The 22,581-nt window shown below is 44.6% G+C and overlaps 1 protein-coding gene across 2 annotated transcripts in view; it reads left to right on the top strand.

Moving 5' to 3' along the window:
* Positions 1–10,094, top strand: part of NHSL2 (NHS like 2) — a 135,994-nt gene extending 125,900 nt beyond the window's left edge. For both annotated transcript variants that reach the window (XM_069986357.1, XM_069986358.1), the window contains exon 8: positions 6,991–10,094. In XM_069986357.1, coding sequence (XP_069842458.1) covers positions 6,991–7,300 — 310 coding nt within the window. In that variant the 3' untranslated portion in view covers positions 7,301–10,094. The remainder of the gene's footprint in view (positions 1–6,990) is intronic.
* The last annotated feature ends 12,487 nt before the right edge of the window (positions 10,095–22,581 follow it).

The raw sequence follows: 22,581 nt of genomic DNA, 5'->3' as shown, positions 1-22,581 counted from the left end.
AGACTGTTGTCAGTTTCCCAAGCTGTAGTGATACAAAGATTGGTTGTGCAGCCCGGCTGCTTGATTTGTTGTGCCATGTGCCAAGTGCCAATCTTGCAGCGCTCTTCGTGGCCCCTGCGGACAACAAATCTGTAGGTCTAAAAGGACACTAATACTTTCTCCCCCTCTTCTCCTTTGTAATGCCTATATATAGCTAATGTATATTGTGCCTACTGTGTTCTACTGGCATCTAGTGGTTGTTGTGTAACAAGCAAGAGAAAGTAACTTTAATGTTATTACTGCAATACACACCCATAGGTGGTTAGAAAGTTCAACAAAGTGTGCGATGTGCCTAGTCAGCCACTATTCCTTTCTCTATCTGAGAGTAGGATATTTTGTCGTTTGAGGAGGGGTCTAGTTCAAAGTATAGAAGAAAGTGTGGAGTCTGTAGATGGCTTGGGCAGTATAGGCTTGAACCCCACTAAAATAGATAGATCCCAGGAATTACCAATCCTACCAGGCAGGGGCGTAACTAGAAATTTCCAAGGGGGCCCCCCCCCACTTCCCGGCTACTGGGGAAGAAATGGACGTGTGGTTTCGGCCACATACATTGGCTGAATCTTTCTTTTTCTACATGGTTTTTAAATGCTAAATATATATAAACAAGTTTGCACATTAAATGATCTGCATATTGTCTGTAGCGATTCTCGCCATAGGATTGGTAGGTAAAAGCTTCAGACAATGTACATTTAACATATACAGCCATACCAGACCTAATGAACAATAACGCCATACTGTGACTGGATAATACCACCATACCAGACCTGAACAATACCGCCATACTGTGACTGGATAATACCACCATACCAGACCTGAACAATACCGCAATACTGTGACTGTATAACACATCCATACCAGACCTGACCAATACAGCCATACAGTGACTGGATAACACTGCCATACCAGACCTGAACAGTACTGCCATACTGTGACTGTATAACACCACCCCACCAGACCTGACCAATACCGCCATACTGTGACTGTATAACACCACCACACCAGACCTTACCAATACCGCCACACTGTGACTGTATAACACATCCATACCAGACCTGACCAATACCACCATACTGTGACTGGATAACACCGCCATACCAGACCTGATACCACCATACTGTGACTGGATAATACCACCATACCAGACCTGACCAATACCACCATACTGTGACTAGATAATACCACCATACCAGACCTGAACAATAACGCCATAACAGAACTGAACAATACCGCCATACTGTGACTATATAACAGCACCATACCAGACCTGACCAGTACCACCATACTGTGACTGGGTAACAGCACCATACGAGACCTGACCAATACCGTTATACTGTGACTGGGTAACGGCATCATACCAGACCTGACCAATACCACCATACTGTGACTGGATAACACCGCCACACCAGACCTGACCAATACCACCATACTGTGACTGGATAATAACACCGCTATACCAGACCTGACCAATACTGCCTTACTGTGACTGGATAACACCACCATACCAGACCTGACCAATACCGCCATACTGTGACTAGATAATACCACCATACCAGACCAGAACAATACCGCCATAACAGAACTGAACAATACCGCCATACTGTGACTGTATAATAGCACCATTCCAGACCTGACCAATACCGCCATACTGTGACTAGGTAACAGCACCATACCAGACCTGAACAATAGCGCCATACTATGCTGGATAACAGCCTGGTACTGCACTATAAATCCTGTCTGTCACTGCACGTGTGTGTATATGTAGATAGATCCAGCCCGGTACAGCATATACAGTATATATCCTGTTTGGCACTTCACTTGTATACTGGTACTGCACATATATATCCCGCCTGGTACTGCATGTATATATCCTGTCTGGCACTGCACGTGTGTGTATATGCGCGTGTGTATGTAATTATATATATATATATATATATACATACACATACACACACATATATATATATATATATATATATATATATATATATACACACGTGCAGTGCCAGACTGGATATATACATGCAGTACTATACATATATGTGTGAATATATATATATATATATATATATATATATATATATATACAGGGGCGTAACTAGAAATGGCTGGGCCCCATAGCAAACTTTTGATTGGGCCCCCCCCCCCGCCCGCCCCCTCTCGATCGACCACTATGCCATCAACACACTCAGCTCTACACAGGTCCTGTACACCATATAAATTACAGTACAGTTATATCAGGTGACTTACATGGGACGTCTTCTCTGATCGGAGTTCTTCCCTTTTCATTTCATTCTCCTCCATCTCCTTCTCCGAGCCACAAATCCACAGAATCTGCCAGAAAAACATATTAGTCTCCTCACACTGGCACCATCCTCATCTCTCTATACTGCACATCTGCATTGGCCCCTTTACACCCTCATTTAGTGGGAAGGCTGACTCTATGTGATCCCATTTTATTATATGGCCCTCCTCTCTGTCGCCCCTCCTTATAAATAGACCCCTTATGTTGCCCCCCTTATAGAAGCCCCCATGCTGTCCCCCTTATAGATGCCCCCCATGTTTTCCCCTAATAGATGGTCCCCTATGTTGCCCCCTTATAGATGGCCCCCTCTCCCCCTATATTGTCCCTTTATAGATGTTCCCCTCTCCCCAAATGTTGTCCCTTTATAATATCCCTCTCCCCTATGTTGTGCTCCTCTCCCCTATGTTGTCCCCTTATAGATGGCCCCCTCTCCCCCTATGTTGCCCCCCCCTTATAGATGTCCCTCTCCCCCCCTTCCTTATAGATGTCCCCCTCTCCCCCCTTCCTTATAGATGGCCCTCTCTCCCCCCTCCCTTATAGATGCCCCCTTCTCCCTCCCTTTTAGATGCCCCCTCCCCCCCCCTTCCTTATAGATGTCCCCCTCTGCCCCCTTCCTTATAGATGTCTCCCTCTCCCCCCTTCCTTATAGATGCCCTCCTCTCCCCCCCTTCCTTATAGATGTCCCCCTCTCCCCCCTTCCTTATAGATGTCCCCCTCTCCCCCCTTCCTTATAGATGCCCCCTTCTCCCTCCCTTATAGATGTCCCCCTCTCCCCCCTTCCTTATAGATGTCCCCCTCTCCCCCCTTCCTTATAGATGCCCTCCTCTCCCCCCCTTCCTTATAGATGTCCCCCTCTCCCCCCTTCCTTATAGATGTCCCCCTCTCCCCCCTTCCTAATAGATGTCCCCCTCTCCCCCCTTCCTTATAGATGCCCTCCTCTCCCCCCCCTTCCTTATAGATGTCCCCCTCTCCCCCCTTCCTTATAGATGTCCCCCTCTCCCCCCTTCCTTATAGATGCCCTCCTCTCCCCCCTTCCTTATAGATGTCCCCCTCTCCCCCCTTCCTTATAGATGTCCCCCTCTCCCCTCTTCCTTATAGATGCCCCCTTCTCCCTCCCTTATAGATGTCTCCCTCTCCCCCCTTCCTTATAGATGTCCCCCTCTCCCCCCCTTCCTTATAGATGTCCCCCTCTCCCCCCTTCCTTATAGATGTCCCCCTCTCCCCCCTTCCTTATAGATGTCTCCCTATCCCCCCCCCTTCCTTATAGATGCCCTCCTATCCCCCCTTCCTTATAGATGCCCTCCTCTCCCTTATAGATGCCCTCCTCTCCCCCCTTCCTTATAGATGTCTCCCTCTCCCCCCTTCCTTATAGATGTCCCCCTCTCCCCCCTTCCTTATAGATGCCCTCCTATCCCCCCCTTCCTTATAGATGCCCTCCTCTCCCCCCTTCCTTATAGATGTCTCCCTCTCCCCCCCTTCCTTATAGATGTCCCCCTCTCCCCCCTTCCTTATAGATGTCTCCCTATCCCCCCTTCCTTATAGATGCCCTCCTATCCCCCCCTTCCTTATAGATGCCCTCCTCTCCCTTATAGATGCCCTCCTCTCCCCCCTTCCTTATAGATGTCTCCCTCTCCCCCCTTCCTTATAGATGTCCCCCTCTCCCCCCTTCCTTATAGATGCCCTCCTATCCCCCCCTTCCTTATAGATGCCCTACTCTCCCCCCTTCCTTATAGATGTCTCCCTCTCCCCCCCTTCCTTATAGATGCCCTCCTCTCCCCCCATTCCTTATAGATGTCCCCCTCTCCCCCCTTCCTTATAGATGCCCTCCTATCCCCCTCTTCCTTATAGATGTCTCCCTCTCCCCCCCTTCCTTATAGATGCCCTCCTCACCCCCCCTTCCTTATAGATGCCCTCCTCTCCCCCCCCTTCCTTATAGATGCCCTCTTCTCCCCATCCCCCTTATAGATGCCCCCTTCTCTCTCCTCCCCCCCCCCCCCGGAAAGCAGGTTTAAAAAAAAAAAAAAAAAAACTCACCTTACAACGCGCTCCCCCGTCGAGCCTTTTTCCTGTCAGTCCCCCATCTGATGCGCGGCTGCCGGGGGTGTCGCGTCCTATCCCCGACAGCGCGCGTATCATAGAGCTCTCTGTGGGCTTGTGCTGCGGCCGCGACTTCCGGCACACAGAGAGCTCTATGATACGCGCGCTGCCGGGGATAGGACGCGACACCCCCGGCAGCCGCGCATCAGACGGGGGACTGACAGGAGCGCTGTCGGTCGGTCCAGTGCTCCTCCTGACCCAGTGACTCCTTTTCCCTATGGTTGGGGAAAGGAGTCGCCGGGTCAGGAGGAGCACGGGACCCGCGTCACGGGCCCCCTGATGCGGCGGGGCCCCGTAGCAGCAGCTATGGCTGCTACAGCGGTAGTTCCGCCAGTGTATATATATATATATATATATATACACACATAGTACTGCATGTATATATCCTGGCTGGCACTGCAAGGAAAAATGGGACAATTCAAATTATTCTATGACTGTATGTAGGGTGACTATAATACAGTCCTACAGGAGCTGCAGTCACAGGGTAGCTTTGTATATTGACAGTGTGGGACTACAACTCCCAGTGTGATCTGTCTGTGCAATCTGTGTCTCCATTTAGTCTGTGAGGAGGATGGGGGTACAGACAGAAGACAGACCACACTGGGAGTTGTAGTCCCTCCCCCCCGCCCACACACACACACACACAAACTTATGCAACATGGCAGCCACCATACAACATCCCCCCTCCCCAACCACACACACCTTATAGGTGACAGTATATACTTACCGAAGGGGGAAGGAGCTGTCATGCCTGAGGTCCGGCAGGAGAGGGCTGGGGGTCGGAGGATATCATGCTCCTCCGTGCAGGCAGCTGACAGGCCAGACAGGAGAGCGGCCTCTATCTGCTGCTGCAGGAGGAGAGGAGTCTCCTGTCAGGGCTTCTTCTCAGTGACCGGGACAGAGAGAGAGAGGGTGCATCCGTGTTTTATTTCCCCCTCTCTTGCTCTCTCTTCTGTGATGCCCTGGCTTCGACACAAATACCCGTTCCCCTCACTCAGGCAGCCCCTGCCGGGCCCCTTGTTGTGCCGGGCCCCGTAGCAGCAGCTACGGCTGCTACTGCGGTAGTTCCGCCACTGCTACCAGGGTTTCTACCTACATTTACTCTTTAAGTCTTATCCAGAAGACCATTTCAGTTAGTCAGTAAAAGTATGATTGCACAAGTTTCTCACTGCACAATGAACAGTACAGGGCTTCAGGCTGGGCCTGGTTATAAAAACAGGCTAAAGTGGCTAAAACTGGCTGTCGACACCCGGCAGTTGGTTATTGTAAGTTATCTGTGGAACTAGTCACAGGAAGATCTAGTGGAAGCCAACCATTGCAGTGCCTATTTATTCCCTACTTTGTGACTGAGCAGAGAGAGAGAAAAACTTAAAGAAGAAATCCAGCAAAATCTATTTTTAAATATGTTATTTCATATGCAAAGGCTATTTCCCTCAATTTAATGCATCAGACAGGCTTCAATTTTCTAAAAAAAATGTGGTCACGACCCGGTTAATATACCTGATGGGTCCTGCAGGGGGCGCAGGATATGTAGAAGAATAGAAGTAGAAGTCTATGTAGAAGTTTAGGTAGAAAGTATATGTAGTGGAATCATCCCCATCCCTCCGTCCCCCAGTGCTCATGCGCTCCTAATACTCCCTCCCACCCTTCCCATGCATCTCCCTCCCTCCCCATGCTGCCCGGTGTCATGCAGCGGGTAAGTGGCAGATAAGGAGCGCTCACCCCCCTGCACGGCAACGGGCAGTGCGGTAGGGAGGAAGATGAGCACATAGGCACCAGGTAGCACAGGGGTGGGGAGACAAAGATGATTCCACTACATGTACTTTCTACATAGACTTCTACATAGACTTCTACTTCTATACTTCTACATACCCTTCAGGTATATCGACTGGGTCGTGATGTCACGTTCTTTTAGAGAAATTGAAGCCTGTCTGATCTAGTAAATTGAGGGAAATAGCACTATGGGTGGCATTTATTAAGTCCGGCGTTTATTACGCCGGACTTATAAATGCCCCCGCAGCTCCGGCGCTACAGAGATTTATGTAGAGGCGGACTGCCTCTACATAAATCCTGTGCGCGCCGGTGCGCACCCCCGAAAACCTACGCCAGCTGAGGACTGGAGTAGGTTTTCGGCGTACATTTGGGCTTAACAGATGGTAAATCGCGCCCTCCGTTCCGCCCACTACACGCCCCTTTCCGCCCCCTGGCGTACTCGGCGGAAAGTGCCGATTTGCGAATATTTTATTCGCAAATCGGCCATTTGCGAATAAAAAAATACGCAAATCGGCACTTTCCGCCGAAAATCATCAGTTCGCCGGATGATACATGTGGCCCTATATGTGCATTTTCCATAATAAATGTACTTTAGGAATTTGTCTAAGTTTGCTTATGTTATAACATATTAAAAAATAAAATTTGCCCGGAGCTCTCCTTTAAGGTCTGCCTTGACTAAAAAAAAAAAAACCTCAGGTATCCCATTTCAAGACAACAAAACATTTTGTCATGCCAGGCTGTCTAGTGGCTCTTGACCTGTAATATTTTTTTTTTCTCAGGTCAAAAAGGAAGTTACTGGGTTGGAAAGACTCTGGAGACTTTGGGAGCAGACAAAGTTCAGTGTCGCCAGTTAAGAATTCCTCAAGCTCAAATAGTGACTCTTCATATGGAACCTTGAGCATAAGTCGGACTTCCAGCAAAAATGAAGACTTTAAGGCTCTTCTCCAAAGGAAGGGCAGCAAGAGCAGCCTGGGCAGCCGCCCCTCAGCCGCTGAGCTTTTGAAAACCACCAATCCTTTGGCAAGAAGAGTCATGAATGAGTTTGCTCCAGAAATAGAGAAAAGTGGCAACCCAAAAACTTTGCCCTGATAACTTGCACATAAGCTTGAAGAACAAGCATGGCATAATCTTACATACAAACATATTTGCCAAATCCACATCCTTGTAAGTCACCCAGGGATTTACTTACCATCTGTAGACACCTGGCCTGGCACAGTGCATGAACTGAGGAGTGCTTTAGGCCATTTTCTTAAAGGGATATATGATGAACATGTTCACAGGAAACCAATCTGTATCTCTCTCTGAATTGTGATCTAGAATACTCTAAACGGACAGTAGTTTCTAAGCCATGTTGTGAGACTTCATTTGTTATAATAATGTGACATCGACCACAAGTCCTTCCTGGAAGGTACAGGAATATGTGCATGGAATCCAGATATTGTTTTGCAATTACTATAAGCTTTGCATTTTGTAGTATATATTTCATTTTATATTTATCTCTTCCATCCAAGATGGGGGATTGGAAACCAACATGAGCTATGACTTGGCAACCATTTGTTTTTTGTACTATGTTCAAGTAGTAGAACATAATGCTCTGAAATTGTACAGTATATATCCAAAATACCAATAGCTTCATATGTATCTACCCACACTAGATCAGACTTACAGTGCAAATTGAAAAATGACAAAAAACTATTTTTCGGAAAGGTTTTTGAGCTACAGTATGTGGCAAGGGCCAAACATATTGTTAAGGGATCCCTTACATATGTATCTATGAATGTAACCATTACGCTTTTTATTTCTACTGGATTAATCTTTCATTGGTAGTGGTCCTTTAAATACTGGCATATGTCACACCTTGGTGGCTCAATCTCTATCCTAGATTTAGTGGCCTTTTAATCTAATACAGTCATGTAAAGGGAATATGTGTGGGCTATATTCTGCAACCTTTCTCAGACGCAAATTTAACTATTTAGTGTAAGAGTTTGTACAACTACTGTATACCGGTGGTGTTAATGTACATGTAGATACTGCCAGCTAGTCATCGACTATTGTGATGTATTGCAAGTCACTGTATCTTCTTACATTTGGCCTACACCTGAGCCATGACATAAGCGCTTTCACAGAATCATTTACTAAGATGGCAATGTGAATATTCTACCATCTGTGAATTGACAATCATAAGTCTGAGATAAAGTCCTTGTGACATCATGACTGTGTACAAAGTCCATGGAGCTTGTATATAAGATGCACAGCTAGTTTAATGTACGCATATGGACTATAAAGAATGAAAACCTGAGAAAATACAATAGCACTGCTCGTCATTCTTCTAAGAAGTGGCGCTTGATACAAGCATCAATAATGCCAGCCATGTAGGGAACTTTTGATAAACTATAGGAAGACTTTCATTTTTTTTATATCAGTCCTTGATAGGTCTACTATGTAGGTGGTGAGGACATATCGAAATTACTCAATGACCACAGTAACACAGTAAGGGGATGTCCAGTGATAGAAATATTTTCTAAAAGGTTCTGGCTGGCTAAACAATATAGAGCATACTCATCAGCCTGATCCTCTGCAGCTGCTGTTTCAACTGTGTCTCCAATGGATAGCCCTTCCTGGCTTTGTCTCCAATGGATAGTCCTTCCTGGCTTTGTCTCCAATGGATAGTCCTTACTGACTGGTTCTTCATGATAGTGATTGAAATTTAGAGATTATCTGCTGATGTAAATACAGCTAACGATTAAACGACAAGCGATAAGTCTTTGGGAAACAAGGGGACCTACCTTCTAGTGATCGGTGATCCCAGCAGACAAACCCCCACCAATCAGGTACTGTGGATTGTTGATAAGTTATGATTTGGGGATAACCGCTTTAAACCTAACTGTTCCAGCCAATATCACTGCAGCATTACATGCCACCCAATGCATAGTTGCATTGAGTCTGCTAGAGAAGCAACTGCTCTTTGCTGCTGCACCTTAGGCTAATAGAGGGAGGGTGTCCTCTTTCATATATCCTAATCAGGACAATCCCTTTAATAAATTTGTGTTAAAGGTTAAGGAGATTCTAACATCAAAAACACATTGTTAACGGAACGTTATACTCATCTTACACAGCTACAGCTAAACATTATTACTTTCTAAAAGAATGAGCACTTTTATGAAAACCTAAGGCCTGAAGCTAAAGCAGGTTCATGGGTCATGTCATGAACAGGATTTATTATTATATTTATACATTATGTTTGCCGTACATTTGTATACGGCATAAATGTATGTATTAGGGCAGAGATAGAACCTATGAAGGATGTTCTGTAAATGCGGCCCAGACTTTTTTGCAGCCCTTGAGAAATGGGATTTGTGTTTCCCCAAAATTTTCACCCCTTAAACCAGATAGTTTCACAACAGGCAACATTGCTCCATGGATCTGGCTAACTGTATAAAAAAGCACTGTTCAAATAGCTGTGGATTACAACTGTGCCATCACACTATACTACTTGTTAATCCGCATCACTGTACAGTAAGGTATCTTATAAATATATACATTATAAATATATATATATACATGTATATCTGGATGTTGTACTATGTAATTACAAGACACACGGATCTCAGTTACTATTGGAAACATTGGAGCCTGGTGCTATGATGATGCTTTCAATCGCTGTTTATTCATAAGCTTTCAATTATGAAGAAGACCACTTCTTCCCAGCCTACTTAAGGGTGTCCTTATGCTAGCAAGGAGAATATTGCATACTCCAGGACTGTTCTTCAGATCTGAGGATGACGACGATGATGATGAGAATTTGTGTATAATTTCAAATGTATTCATTCGTGTTGCCTTTTACTTTGCATCCAGGTAATAAAATGTATTGGTTTACAAAAGATATATACATTTATATATATATTGTTGTTTGTTTTGTTGTGTCAGTAACAAGTTTTCCGTAGTACCATACAAAGCAAGATGAGGTCAACTTAGAATAAAGCTCAGCAATATGGCCATAAAATAAAATCTTGATTAAAAATAGAAAAATTATTGATTTTTCGAAGTCGAAACCAGAAATGGATTTGAAAAGAAGAGAAATCTCAGTCTTTCCTTTATGACCTTTTCTCTGTTTATGGTCTGTTCCTGGCTTTGGCTTCAAAATTTGTCAGATAAATCTCTCTGTGTAATCTCTGTGTAAAGTCACCCTAAGAGGAAAAGGCTATGGAATCATCAACAATAACAAATCCCAGCTAGTACTTTGCCGCTTCTCCTCAGGCTATTATGATGTCTGAATTCTTTGAGACCTGGACAGCAAGGATAAACAATATTCTACATCAAGCTGGTTCCAACTTTTTCATAGAGCAGTAAACAGATCAGATCTGCGGGATGGGGCCATGGCCCAGTAGTTTTCCACGAGAAGTTTTCAATTGGAATCGGATCCTTTTAGCTATCAAAGTTACAATGATTTTTCCTAAGGAAAAACATAATGTACATTCGCTCTAAGTGTTGCACATGAATAGAATGGCACTGGCGCGAGGGAGCCGTGCCGCGGTCCTTTCATTTTGAACTGTGCACAGTGCCAGTCTATTACTGAGCACCAATCTGGGCTGAAGCACTAGAGGCGGGCCAACCCACCACCAGTGGGAGGAAACCCCCTCCCCTCTATAACAGGGCTCCAATGATTCTAATGGAGCAATGTCACAGAGGGGAGGGGGTTTCGTGACCTGCTTCAGCCCAGGCCGTGTCGGCGCCGTTCTATTCATGGGCAATATTTAAAGCGAATGTACAAATCGCTTTAAACTCACTTTGCTCTGCGGCAAGGTACATCCAGAAAAATGAATTTCTCACTAAAGCAAGGTAATAATTGCCACTACCCCTTGTCTGTTTCCTGACATATAATATTATATCATAAATAGGTAGGAAACTTGATTCCTTCATGTTTCATAGGGGATGCAGTCTGATCACAGTGCATCTTCTGCCCCATAACTTCCACTATACATTATCATAAGATGCAGCTGTAGCCTTTATGTTCTTTTCTCCATCAGCTCTAAGGGCTAATGCACAAGTCTGTAGAACACTGTCCGTGCACAGACAGAATTCTGTGGACATTTGTATTACCCCTTACACACAGGAGAGTAATGTCCGACTGCATTACACAAGACATAGTAGTGAATCTACCCAAAGCAGATAGACTCAAACACTACTGTATATCACTGCTCTCCTGGTCCCACTGAGCTAGCAGCATACCATAATACCTAAAGATTGGAGGAGAGATTGGGAAGCTGATAGGTGATAATATAATCCTGTAGTTTACAGCACGTCACTGAACAGAATGATGATGCAGACAGGGGTCAAGGCGTGATCTCACAGCAGGCTTGGCTGGATCCCCCAATCCCCTGTGTGATTCACCATCTGTGACCTGCCAGAAGCAGGTGCTGTAATTTCGCTGATTGTGCAGTGAAATTAGGGCTATGTTCACAGACGTTGGAGCTTCATTGCAGTACCCCAGTGTATTCACAAATATGATGCAGTAACACAAGTAAATGATGCTAAACGGCAGAGAGAATCAGAGCCGACACTGCCAATCCCACCTGCACAACAAATGAGGCATAAACAGTATATTCCATGTAAGATAATATGAGATAAAGTCCTTATTGTGGGGCTCAACCTCAAAGAAAAAAGATGCTTGATAATAATATGTGCGTGGAAAGAAAGAAAAAATTAAATTCAATTAAGTTCTTTACTTTATTCCAATATCAGCATTACAGGTAGAGAATACAGTGTGCTGTGTGGTGTTACAGGTAGAGAATACAGTGTGCTGTGTGGTGTTACAGGTAGAGAATACAGTGCGCTGTGTGGTGTTACAGGTAGAGAATACAGTGCGCTGTGTGGTGTTACAGGTAGAGAATACAGTGCGCTGTGTGGTGTTACAGGTAGAGAATACAGTGTGCTGTGTGGTGTTACAGGTAGAGAATACAGAGTGCTGTGTGGTGTTACAGGTAGAGAATACAGCGTGCTGTGTGGTGTTACAGGTAGAGAATACAGTGTGCTGTGTGGTGTTACAGGAAGAGAATACAGCGTGCTGTGTGGTGTTACAGGTAGAGAATACAGCGTGCTGTGTGGTGTTACAGGTAGAGAATACAGCGTGCTGTGTGGTGTTACAGGTAGAGAATACAGCGTGCTGTGTGGTGTTACAGATAGAGAATACAGTGTGCTGTGTGGTGTTACAGGTAGAGAATACAGCGTGCTGTGTGGTGTTACAGGTAGAGAATACAGTGTGCTGTGTGGCGTTACAGGTAGAGAATACAGTGTGCTGTGTGGTGTAACAGGTAGAGAATACAGCGTGCTGTGTGGTGTTACAGGTAGAGAATACATTGCTGTGTGGTGTAACAGGTAGAGAATACAGTGTGCTGTGTGGTGTTACAGGTAGAGAATACATTGCTGTGTGGTGTTACAGGTAGAGAATACAGCGTGCTGTGTGGTGTTACAGGTAGAGAATACAGCGTGCTGTGTGGTGTTACAGGTCGAGAATACAGCGTGCTGTGTGGTGTTACAGGTAGAGAATACAGCGTGTGGTGTGGTGTTACACGTAGAGAATACAGCGTGCTGTGTGGTGTTATAGGTAGAGAATACAGCGTGCTGTGTGGTGTTACAGGTCGAGAATACAGCGTGCTGTGTGGTGTTACAGGTAGAGAATACAGTGTGCTGTGTGGTGTTACAGGTAGAGAATACAGTGCTGTGTGGTGTTATGGATAGAGAATACAGTGTGCTGTGTGGTTTTACAGGTAGAGAATACAGTGCTGTGTGGTGGTACAGGTAGAGAATACAGTGTGCTGTGTGGTGTTACAGGTAGAGAATACAGTGTGCTGTGTGGTGTTACAGGTAGAGAATACAGTGTGCTGTGTGGTGTTACAGGTAGAGAATACAGCGTGCTGTGCGGTGTTACAGGTAGAGAATACAGTGTGCTGTGTGGTGTTACAGGTAGAGAATAGAGCGTGCTGTGTGGTGTTACAGGTAGAGAATACAGTGTGCTGTGTGGTGTTACAGGTAGAGAATACAGTGTGCTGTGTGGTGTTACAGGTAGAGAATACAGCGTGCTGTGTGGTGTTACAGGTAGTAACTGTGTGCTGTGTGGTGTTACAGGTAGAGAATACAGTGTGCTGTGTGAGTGGGACCACAGTGAAATGATAAAGTACTGCAAATTCAGGAACACTATGAAACTGCAATGTGTGAACACAGCCTAGGTGTTCTGCAACAGATTTGGGCGGGGAATGGGAAGGGTGGAGGACTGTGATGAAAAGCTGAGGGAAAGCATTGCATTCTGGAACCAGTACTGCATTCTGGGAACTGCTCAACCAGGAAGTACAGAAACACAATACAGAACAAACTCCCCCCAAAACAAATGGATTTTTGGTAGTTTCAAAACTGGGATAAATAGATAAGTAATGCTTTATGCTTCTGCAGAAGTTTCATTTTTTTTTACCTCAACTTGGAGTACCCCTTTAACACCTGAAATTGTAGTGGAAATCTATGACTGCTGAGAAATATGAGATTTCAGAGGCTGCAGCACTGATAGTCTCAGATGTATCTGACTTTATTAAGAAGTGTGAGCACCTTGATGAATTTCGTACAATCTTACACCGATGGGGGTTTACCTAAAGTGAATCTGTATCGACCCAACCTCCCCCCCACACACAAAGCACAATCCCCCAGCAGGCATTGCACCTCATAACCAACTACCTGGTTCCCGCGCCTCCTCTCCCACACTACATAGAAGTCTACGGGAGGGAAGGGTTTTTATGACTATGCAAAACACTATCAATATGTATATTCTTAATAGTTATGTTTTACAAGGCTATGGCACTACATTCTTGCGGCGGTATGAAAATCCACTGCAGGAATGCTAAAGGCTTTAAAGGCATGCTCCTTTCAAACATAACTCTTCATATGTCGTTGCCCATGGTGAGACTAACAGTTCATTCCGTACTTTTTATTATCTATTCATTGTCCTTCCCCCAGTTTTGAGCTGCTGCTTTGTGTGTGAGCTTTCTCCCCCTCTTCCCCCTCCCTTCTAAGACAGCTGATGTAAACAATACCCTGACAGGCTTTATCTGCAACATTGTAGCTTCTTTGTAATGTTGGGAGTGTTAGTCACATGGAGTTCATCAGCAACTTGATCTCAGAATAACCCTCCTTACAAAGGGGCCTGTGCAACGTGGGGGCTACACAGGAACCTTTGCTATGTGTGGGCTATAAAGAAGCTGCAGTGATAAACTGCTGGGTCAGCTGGTACGATAGTGTGGTAACTGAGTGGGTCTAGGGTCACTTGGGCACTTATCACAGTAGCCTGGAGCGGTGTAGGACACACTCGGACAGTTAGGGGCCCCGCCAGCAGAGACAGGTTTAGCCCAAGTGTAGGTGGGTATAGGTGCTGGTGTGCAAAAATAGGCCAGAATCCAACACTTGAAAAGTAGAACAGTTTATTCATAGAAACTCAGTGCAATACAGGTGTATTTGGTAAAAAAAAATACAGTTTAGTGCAATACAACAAATGCTGGCGGTTACTCAGGTGGTTGTGGTTGAGGTAGAGACAAAGTGCTTGTGAGAGAAGGTTTTGCAGAGGAGAGAGGGTGCCTGATGTTTATTTGGAATAAGACCTGGGTCCTAGGGACAGACAGGTTTCTGGGTGGTCAGGTGATCTCTCTGCGGCATCGTTGGCTGGCCGGCATGATGTTATCGGCAGCACAGCCATGTACGTGCCCTTCTCTTGTCAGTACAGCCATGTACATGCTCTTTCCTGCAACTTTTTTCTCTGGTTTCGCCTTTTACTGCAGTTTAGTGCAATACAACAAATACTGGCGGTTACTCAGGTGCTTGTGAGAGAAGGTTTGGCAGAGGAGAGAGGGTGCCTGATGGTTATTTGGAATAAGATTTGGGTCCTGGGGGCAGGCAGGTTTCTAGGTGGTCAGGTGTTGTCTCTGCGGCATCGGTGGCTGGCCGGCCTGGTGTTATCGGCAGCACAGCCATGTACGGGCCCTTCTCTGCATTTTTTTCTTCCTCTGCTTTGGCCTTTTTCTCTTCCTCCACCAGGAGCGGACCCCTCTGATTTTATTGGATCTTTTATGCTCCTCTCCAGATGTCCACGGCTCGCAATCAAATTTCATTGTTGTTTCCTCTATCAGAATATCATCCTTCTCCATCTTTTTTTGCCTGTATTTGGTGATGTCACTAATTTTGTAGGGTACAAATATTATCCTCTTCTCCTCCTTTATGATATTAAGTCCATTCTCTCATTTTTTGTCCACTGCTGTTACCTCTGTAAAGTAAAAGAGAAGACATCAGAATCATCCTGTGCTATCAGCCTCTACCTGCTGCTCCATAGAAAAAATACAGGTCACAAAGGTCAACAAAGGTATAACACTAACAGAAGGTTAAATGTGAGGACCCTCCATTATCCAATTTCGATTTTCTTTTCTTTCAAATCAACTGGTTTAAGAAAGTTACATAGATTTGTAATCTACTTCTATTTCGAAATCTCCAGTCTTTCAGTACTTATTAGCTGCTGTATGTCTTGTACGGAGTGGTGTATTCCTTCCAGTGTGATACAGTGTTCTCTGCTGCCACCTCTGTTTATGTCAGGAACTGTCCAGAGCAGAAGAGGTTTTCTATGGAAATTTGCTCCTGTTCTGGAAATTTCCCAACATGGACATAGGTGGCAGCAGAGAGCACTGTGTCACACTGGAAAAAATACACCATTTCCTGCGCGACATACAGCAGCTGATAAGTACTGTAAGACTAGAGATTATTTTACAAATAATTTACAAATCTCTATAACTTTCTGACAAGTTATTTTGAAAGAAAAAAGATAATTCGGAGTAACCCTTAACCCCTTAACGACATAGGGTGTATATTTACGCCCTGATGCCGTTAAGGACGTTCAGAGCGGGGCCGCGCGGCGATCCCGGGTGCCGCTTGTAGCCCGGGACCGCCGGTATTAGCGGGCACGGTCCGATCGCCGTGCCCGCTAATACAGTAATCAGATGCAGCTGTCAAACATGATTACCGGACGCAGCACTTCCCTGGTGTCTAGTGGGGAGATCGCTCCTCCGGGATGTTATCCCGGAGGAGCGATCTCCGTTTCTGAAGCCGGCTGGGGACCGCTCCAAGATGCCGCCGTCCCCGGCTCGGCACTCGTTTACTTCCGGCTGCAGCAGCCGGAAGTAATCGAGTGCCTATCTCATGGATCTCTGCAGCATATCTGCAGTAGAAGAGGTTTGCCCTAAGGACTTGCTGCTGCTGTGGACAGTACCTGTAACAGACAGAGGTGGAAGCAGTGAGCAGCTTATTAGATTGAAAAGAACTACATGACTTCCTTTGGGGCATACAGAGGCTGATAAGTACTGGAAGGCTTCCGTTATTTGAACAGATAATTTACAATTAATATTTTTCTCAGGAATATCTTTTAACATGCAAAAGAATATGTACAATTATACAATGTGTCATCCATACCACCTGGTACAAATGACTAGCTCCTGGAGCCTGAACAGCTGAGGGAAGGGAAGGCCACAAGGTTGATTGACTTTATCATGGCAGAGTCATGGCAGAAGTGAGCAGTTTTTAGAGTGATAGGTGGGCATCTGTAGGGTCGGGAAATGTAAAAGTTATAGAATAGTGCTTTTCATTGAAGAAATAGTGTATTGTTTCCAGTCTGACACAGTGCTCTCTGCTGTCACCTATGTCCATGATATCCCAATCTGAAGCAAATCCTCATAGGAAATCTCTCCTAATTTGGACAATTCCTGAAACAGACAGAGGTGGCAGCAGAGAGCACTGTGCCACTTTGTAAGGAATACACCACTTCCTGCAGGGCATACAGAAGCTGATAAGTATGTTTTTTTTAAATAAACGTAATTCACAAATCTGTATAACTTTCTGACACCATCTTTTCTCCAGAGTACCCCTTTTAAGCCTAATTTTGGCACATCTTGAGGTGCTTGATGTTGCACTTTAAGCCACACCCCTTTATAACCAAGCCTACAACCTCTTTGAACCTGGATGAAAAGTGTTTCAGACGTATCTAAAATACATAATAAATGGAGAAAAGTCCCAGTTTTTGGACAGAATTTCTGGCACAAACACATAAGTACATATGGAGCAGAGTGTTTAGCAGTAGATGTTTATGACACATAAAATACAGAAGATAAATTTAGAAGAAATAAACATGAATTTGTCTATTAGACTTGGCAGTCGGGTACTGACTACAGACTGGTATAACTTGCTGCTCTACTAATGCTCTATCACTGCACCCCCTGGTGGCAGTAAGCACAAATGTACAAATACTGGAATAGGAAAATCAAGATCCTCTAGGGCAGGGATGGGAAACCTTCGGCCCTCCAGCTGTTGCAAAACTACAATTCCCATCATGCCTGTTTTTCTGGCCCATATATTCTCGCTTAATAGTTACATAAAATGTATCTACAAATATGCCATCATTTATGATTGATAAATATTATAGACATAGATTTTGAAATATATTATCAAATAAAAATGCCCTTTTCTTTGCATCAGGCTCCTTTTCTTAACTCATCATCATTCACTCTGAAAAACTGCTCAAGTTGTAGGCTACAGTTGCCCATAGGAGTCGATGGAGAGAGAGGGGGGGGGGGGGGAGGCCAGAGAGACACAGTGCTTGATTTAATTTAAAGTTCATACTGCTCAGTTTTGCTTTATAATGCCCTCCCTACTATTGCAGCTTCTGAGGTTGTGCTGCCAAGATATAGGAGAGAAGATTCCCCTCTTCTCTGTGTGCTGTGTATGCAGGGTCAGTGTTAAGGGAAGGCAAACTAGGCAATTGCCCAGGGCCTCTGGGGATCTGGGGCACTGGACGTTTGGGATTCCTAGACTTTCAAGAGGGGCTTTTAATGGTATGCACTTTGTTAAGACACTTATACAGCTTCTGATGGTGCGTTTACACTGACAGATTTATCTGACAGATCTTTGAAGCCAAAACCAGGAGCAGACTATAAATAGAGATCAGGTCATAAAGGAAAGACTGGGATCTATCCTATTTTAAATCCATTCCTGGCTTTGGCTTCCAAAATCTGTCAGATAAATCTTTCTGTGTATACGCACCCTAATGCTACGTTTACACGGAGCGATAATTCGCCCGATCGTACGATTAACGATTTCGAAGTAACGTTTTTTTTTTATAACGATCAGCATTTAGATGGAACGATATATCGTACAGAAAATTCGTTTTGCGATCGCTTAAGCCTATCTCGCACATAGGTAAAATCAGTGAACGACTGTTTACACGGAATGATCTGCAAATTTTTTGCAAACGATCAACGACGATTTATTGACATGTTCAAAGATCAAAATGAATGATTTTTAGATAATCGCTTGATCGTTCGCTGCGTTTACACGGAACAATTAACAATCAAATACGATCGTTCTCGCGAAAATTCGCCCGATAATCGTTCCGTGTAAACATAGCATTAGGGTACAAACACACACACCGTATACGCTGCGTATTTTCTGCTGCGATACGCAGCAGATTAGATCTATATAACTGAACACAGCATCAAATCTGCTGCAGATCTGCTGCGTATACGGTGTGTGTGTTTGTACCCTAATGGTGCGTTTACACAGAGAGATTTATTTGACAGATTTTGGAAGCCAAAGCCAGGAATGGATTTGGAGAGAGGAGAAAACTCAATCTTTCCTTTATGACCTGTTCCCTGTTTATAGTCTGTTCCTGGCTTTGGCTTCCAAAATCTGTCAGATAAATCTCTCTGTGTAAACGCACCATGGCAGGGTCCATTTACACAGAAAGATTATCTGACAGATTATCAACCAAAGATTTGAAGCCAAAGCCAGGAATGGATTTGAAAAGAGATCTCTGTTTATAGTCTTTTCCTGGCTTTGGCTTCAAATCTTTGGCAGATAATCTGTCAGATAATCTTTCTGTGTTAGGGTACAAACACACACACTGTATACACAGCAGATGCGCAGCAAATACGCAGCAGATCTGCAGCAGATCTGCAGCAGATTTGATGGTGCAGATTTGATGCTGTGTTCAGTTATTTAGATCTAATCTGCTTCGTATTAGTTGCGTATTTGCTGCGTATCGCAGCAGTAAATACGCTGCGTATACGGTGTGTGTGTTTATACCCTAAGGGTACAAACACACACACCGTATATGCAGCAGATATGCTGCGTTTACACAGAGCAATAATTCGCCCAATCGATCGTTTAACGATTTTGAAGCAACGATTTGGTTGTCATAACGATCAGCGTTAATACGAATAAATCGTTAGAAAATTCTTAAGAAAAATCGTTATTGCGATAGTTTTTAAGATCCTTTACCCTTTTACATAGGGTAAATCGGTGAAAGACTGTTTACACAGAGCGATCTGCGAATTGTTAGCGAACGACGATTTGAGAACATGTTGAAAGATCAAAATGAACAATTTTTCGCTCGTCACTTGATTGTTTGCTGTGTTTACACGGAACGATTATCGCTCAAATGCGATAGTTATTGCGAAAATTTGAACAATAATCGTTCCGTGTAAACGCAGCATAACTCTTGTAGGTCACAGGTGGCCGTGTAGGAGACAGAGAGCAGGCATAGGCTCTACTGATTAAAATCACTCATCACATGCAGCTGCATCAAAATAGGGAAGGAGAATTCCCCGCTGTCCTAAGTGGAAGAAGGGAAAGGGTGCCTTCACACGTAACGGATCCGCAGCGGATTTCACGCAGCGAAATCGCAGCGCTATCCGCTGCGGATCCCTGCCCTGTCCACTTTATGGGCAGACAAACTTGCATCGGGATGCACATCCCGCTGTATGTCAGCAGCCCGCCCTGTTAACACTCCCCCACCCCCCTCCGCCGCCGGAGCCTATACTTCACCTTCTCCCCACGCCGGCTTGCTTCAGGGCTCCCTGCATCTTCACGTCCCGCTCAGCCAATCAGTGCGCTGCGGCGGGGCAGTGGACTGATTGGCCAAGCGGGACGTGCCGGGAACACCCGAAGCAAGCCGGAGCGTGGAGAAGGTGATATATTGGCTCCAGCAGCCGGGGGGTTAACATAGCGGGCTGCTGACATCCTCACAGCGGGATGTGCATCCCACTGCAAGTTTGTCTGCCCATAGAGTGTACAGGGCAGGGATCCGCAGCTAATTCTTAGCGTGAAATGCGCTCCGGATCCGTTACGTGTGAAGGCACCCAAAATGTAAGTTTGTTTTTTTATTTTGTAATTTACATCGGTGCTAAGGTAGTCATTGTTGATCAAAAATGGATAGTGTTCTATTATCGCAGACATTACATTGCGGTTCTCCCCCCCCCCCAGTACTGACAAACATGGCTGACATACTGTATCTCACGCTAACATGATGCTCTGGAGCTTTGACCGCAAAGCATTTTAAACTTGATCTTGGTTTTATTACCTTTCTTTTCAACACAACGGTGGGTGCAACCATGCTCTTCAATCCAGTGTAATATAAACGTCAGAAGAAACTACATAAAGTTCCCTTTAAGGAGAAAAAAGATTCCCTCACATTTCTGGGTACATGATAATCCTTCCCTTCAATAGAGAGTGGGAGGCAAATGGAACATTTTGATGTCGCTGTCACCATAATTACAGTGAGAATTATTCCACCCACGTTCATGCACATTAGACCATAGGAAAAGACAGTCATAAATTGCCTGTTTACTCTGTTCTAGACTTGTTAAAATCTACAATTGTTCGGGGTCTGTTCCCGAACATGGTACATAAATAAAATTCTGTGCCAAATGGACTCTAAATACTATGTTCAGGAGGCGCTACGCTCCAGTTTTAGGATCAGAACAGCAGCTGCTTTGGTCAGCAAGCTATAATTACATGCAAGTGATCAGAGGAAATGGGCAGGCTGGGCACCCGCACCTCTTGTGATGGCAGCCTTTGTTATGTAGATATGACATGGGAATATCAAGATTAATGACTGTATGCTGGTTATAGAATTGTTGTGTTCTAAATACATTTATTGTAAGACAATGAATCTTTACCTTTTCATACCCTCAATGGTTACCTCAGGATTACAATCCATTATGGATTTAGAGGGGAAAAAAAACAGCAAAAATTATAAGTGACTTATTAATGCTTATTAATGTGGTTTTAACAACGTACATAACTGATTACCGGCCGATAATTATTTGTTGTAATAGGTCATGTTAAAAGGCAACGATCTGCCAACATGCACAATGTCAGCTGATCGTTGTCTTTAAACATGAGCTATCAAAACTATCATGATAGCAACGGTCTGCTGCCCGTCGTGCAGTGCAATAGAAGCGGCAGTAGCAAACCATCGCTCTCTTCAGCGGGCCACCCCTAAAGCTCATCCGAGCTGCCCCTCCCACTTGTTGTCTGTACGTGTAATAGCACAGACAGTGAGTGGGGAAAGAGGAGGAAGCGAGCGATGACCTGACAGGTCGCCGGTCGGCACTTGCTTCCTCCTCAATATCGGGCTGGTTTCAAATTATTATATTACAGCCACATTTTTGCATCCGTATTAAGGCTGAAAGTCTGAGCCAGGACTTGTGGTGGTAAGATAGTTGCAAAAATGTGGCTCTATTATTTCCTTGGAAAACTAGCTGAAGGAAAAACAGACATGAGGGTGAACTGGACCCAGTGAGGTGAGTATGGGATAGATTGTTATTGTACAATCTCCACGGAGAGAGGAGACTAGGTTTAATTCCCTCTAGGCCAAGTCTGTCAAACTTGGGCTCTCCAGCTGCTGCTAAACTACAATTCCCTTCATCTCTGGACAACCAAAGCTAATGGTACTTTTACACTGAGCGATAATTTCGCCCGATCGCACGATTAACGATTTTGAATGAACTATGTTTTTTTTATAACGATCAGCGTTTAGACGGAACGATACATTGTACGGAAAATTCGCTATGCGATCGTTTTGCGATTTCACACATAGGTGAAATCGCTGAAAGAGTGTTTACACGGAACGATCTGTGAATTTTTTGCGAACGATCAACGATGATTTGAGAACATGTTGAAAGATGAAAATGAACGATTTTTTGCTGGTTGTTTGATCGTTCGCTGCATTTACACGTACGATTATCGTTCGAATTCGACCGTTATCGTGCAAAAACGAACGATCAATCGTCCCGTGTAAAAGGACCATAAAGCTTTAGCTCTGTAGACATGGTGGGAATTGTAGCTTTACATAAGCTGGAGAGCTGCAGTTTGACACCTGTGCTCTAGGCCTTTACCTTTTATCCCACTCCAAGATACAATAGTTGGACTTCTGCAACTAATGGTGGTTTTACACGGAGCGATAATTCGCCCAATCGCACGATTAACGATTTTGAATGAACAATGTTTTTTTTATA

This window comes from Dendropsophus ebraccatus, chromosome 10 (genome assembly GCF_027789765.1).
Source record: "Dendropsophus ebraccatus isolate aDenEbr1 chromosome 10, aDenEbr1.pat, whole genome shotgun sequence".
NCBI classification, from domain to species: domain Eukaryota; kingdom Metazoa; phylum Chordata; class Amphibia; order Anura; family Hylidae; genus Dendropsophus; species Dendropsophus ebraccatus.
Note: the sequence above shows the minus strand (reverse complement) of the source record. Positions and strands in the feature narration are given on the sequence as shown.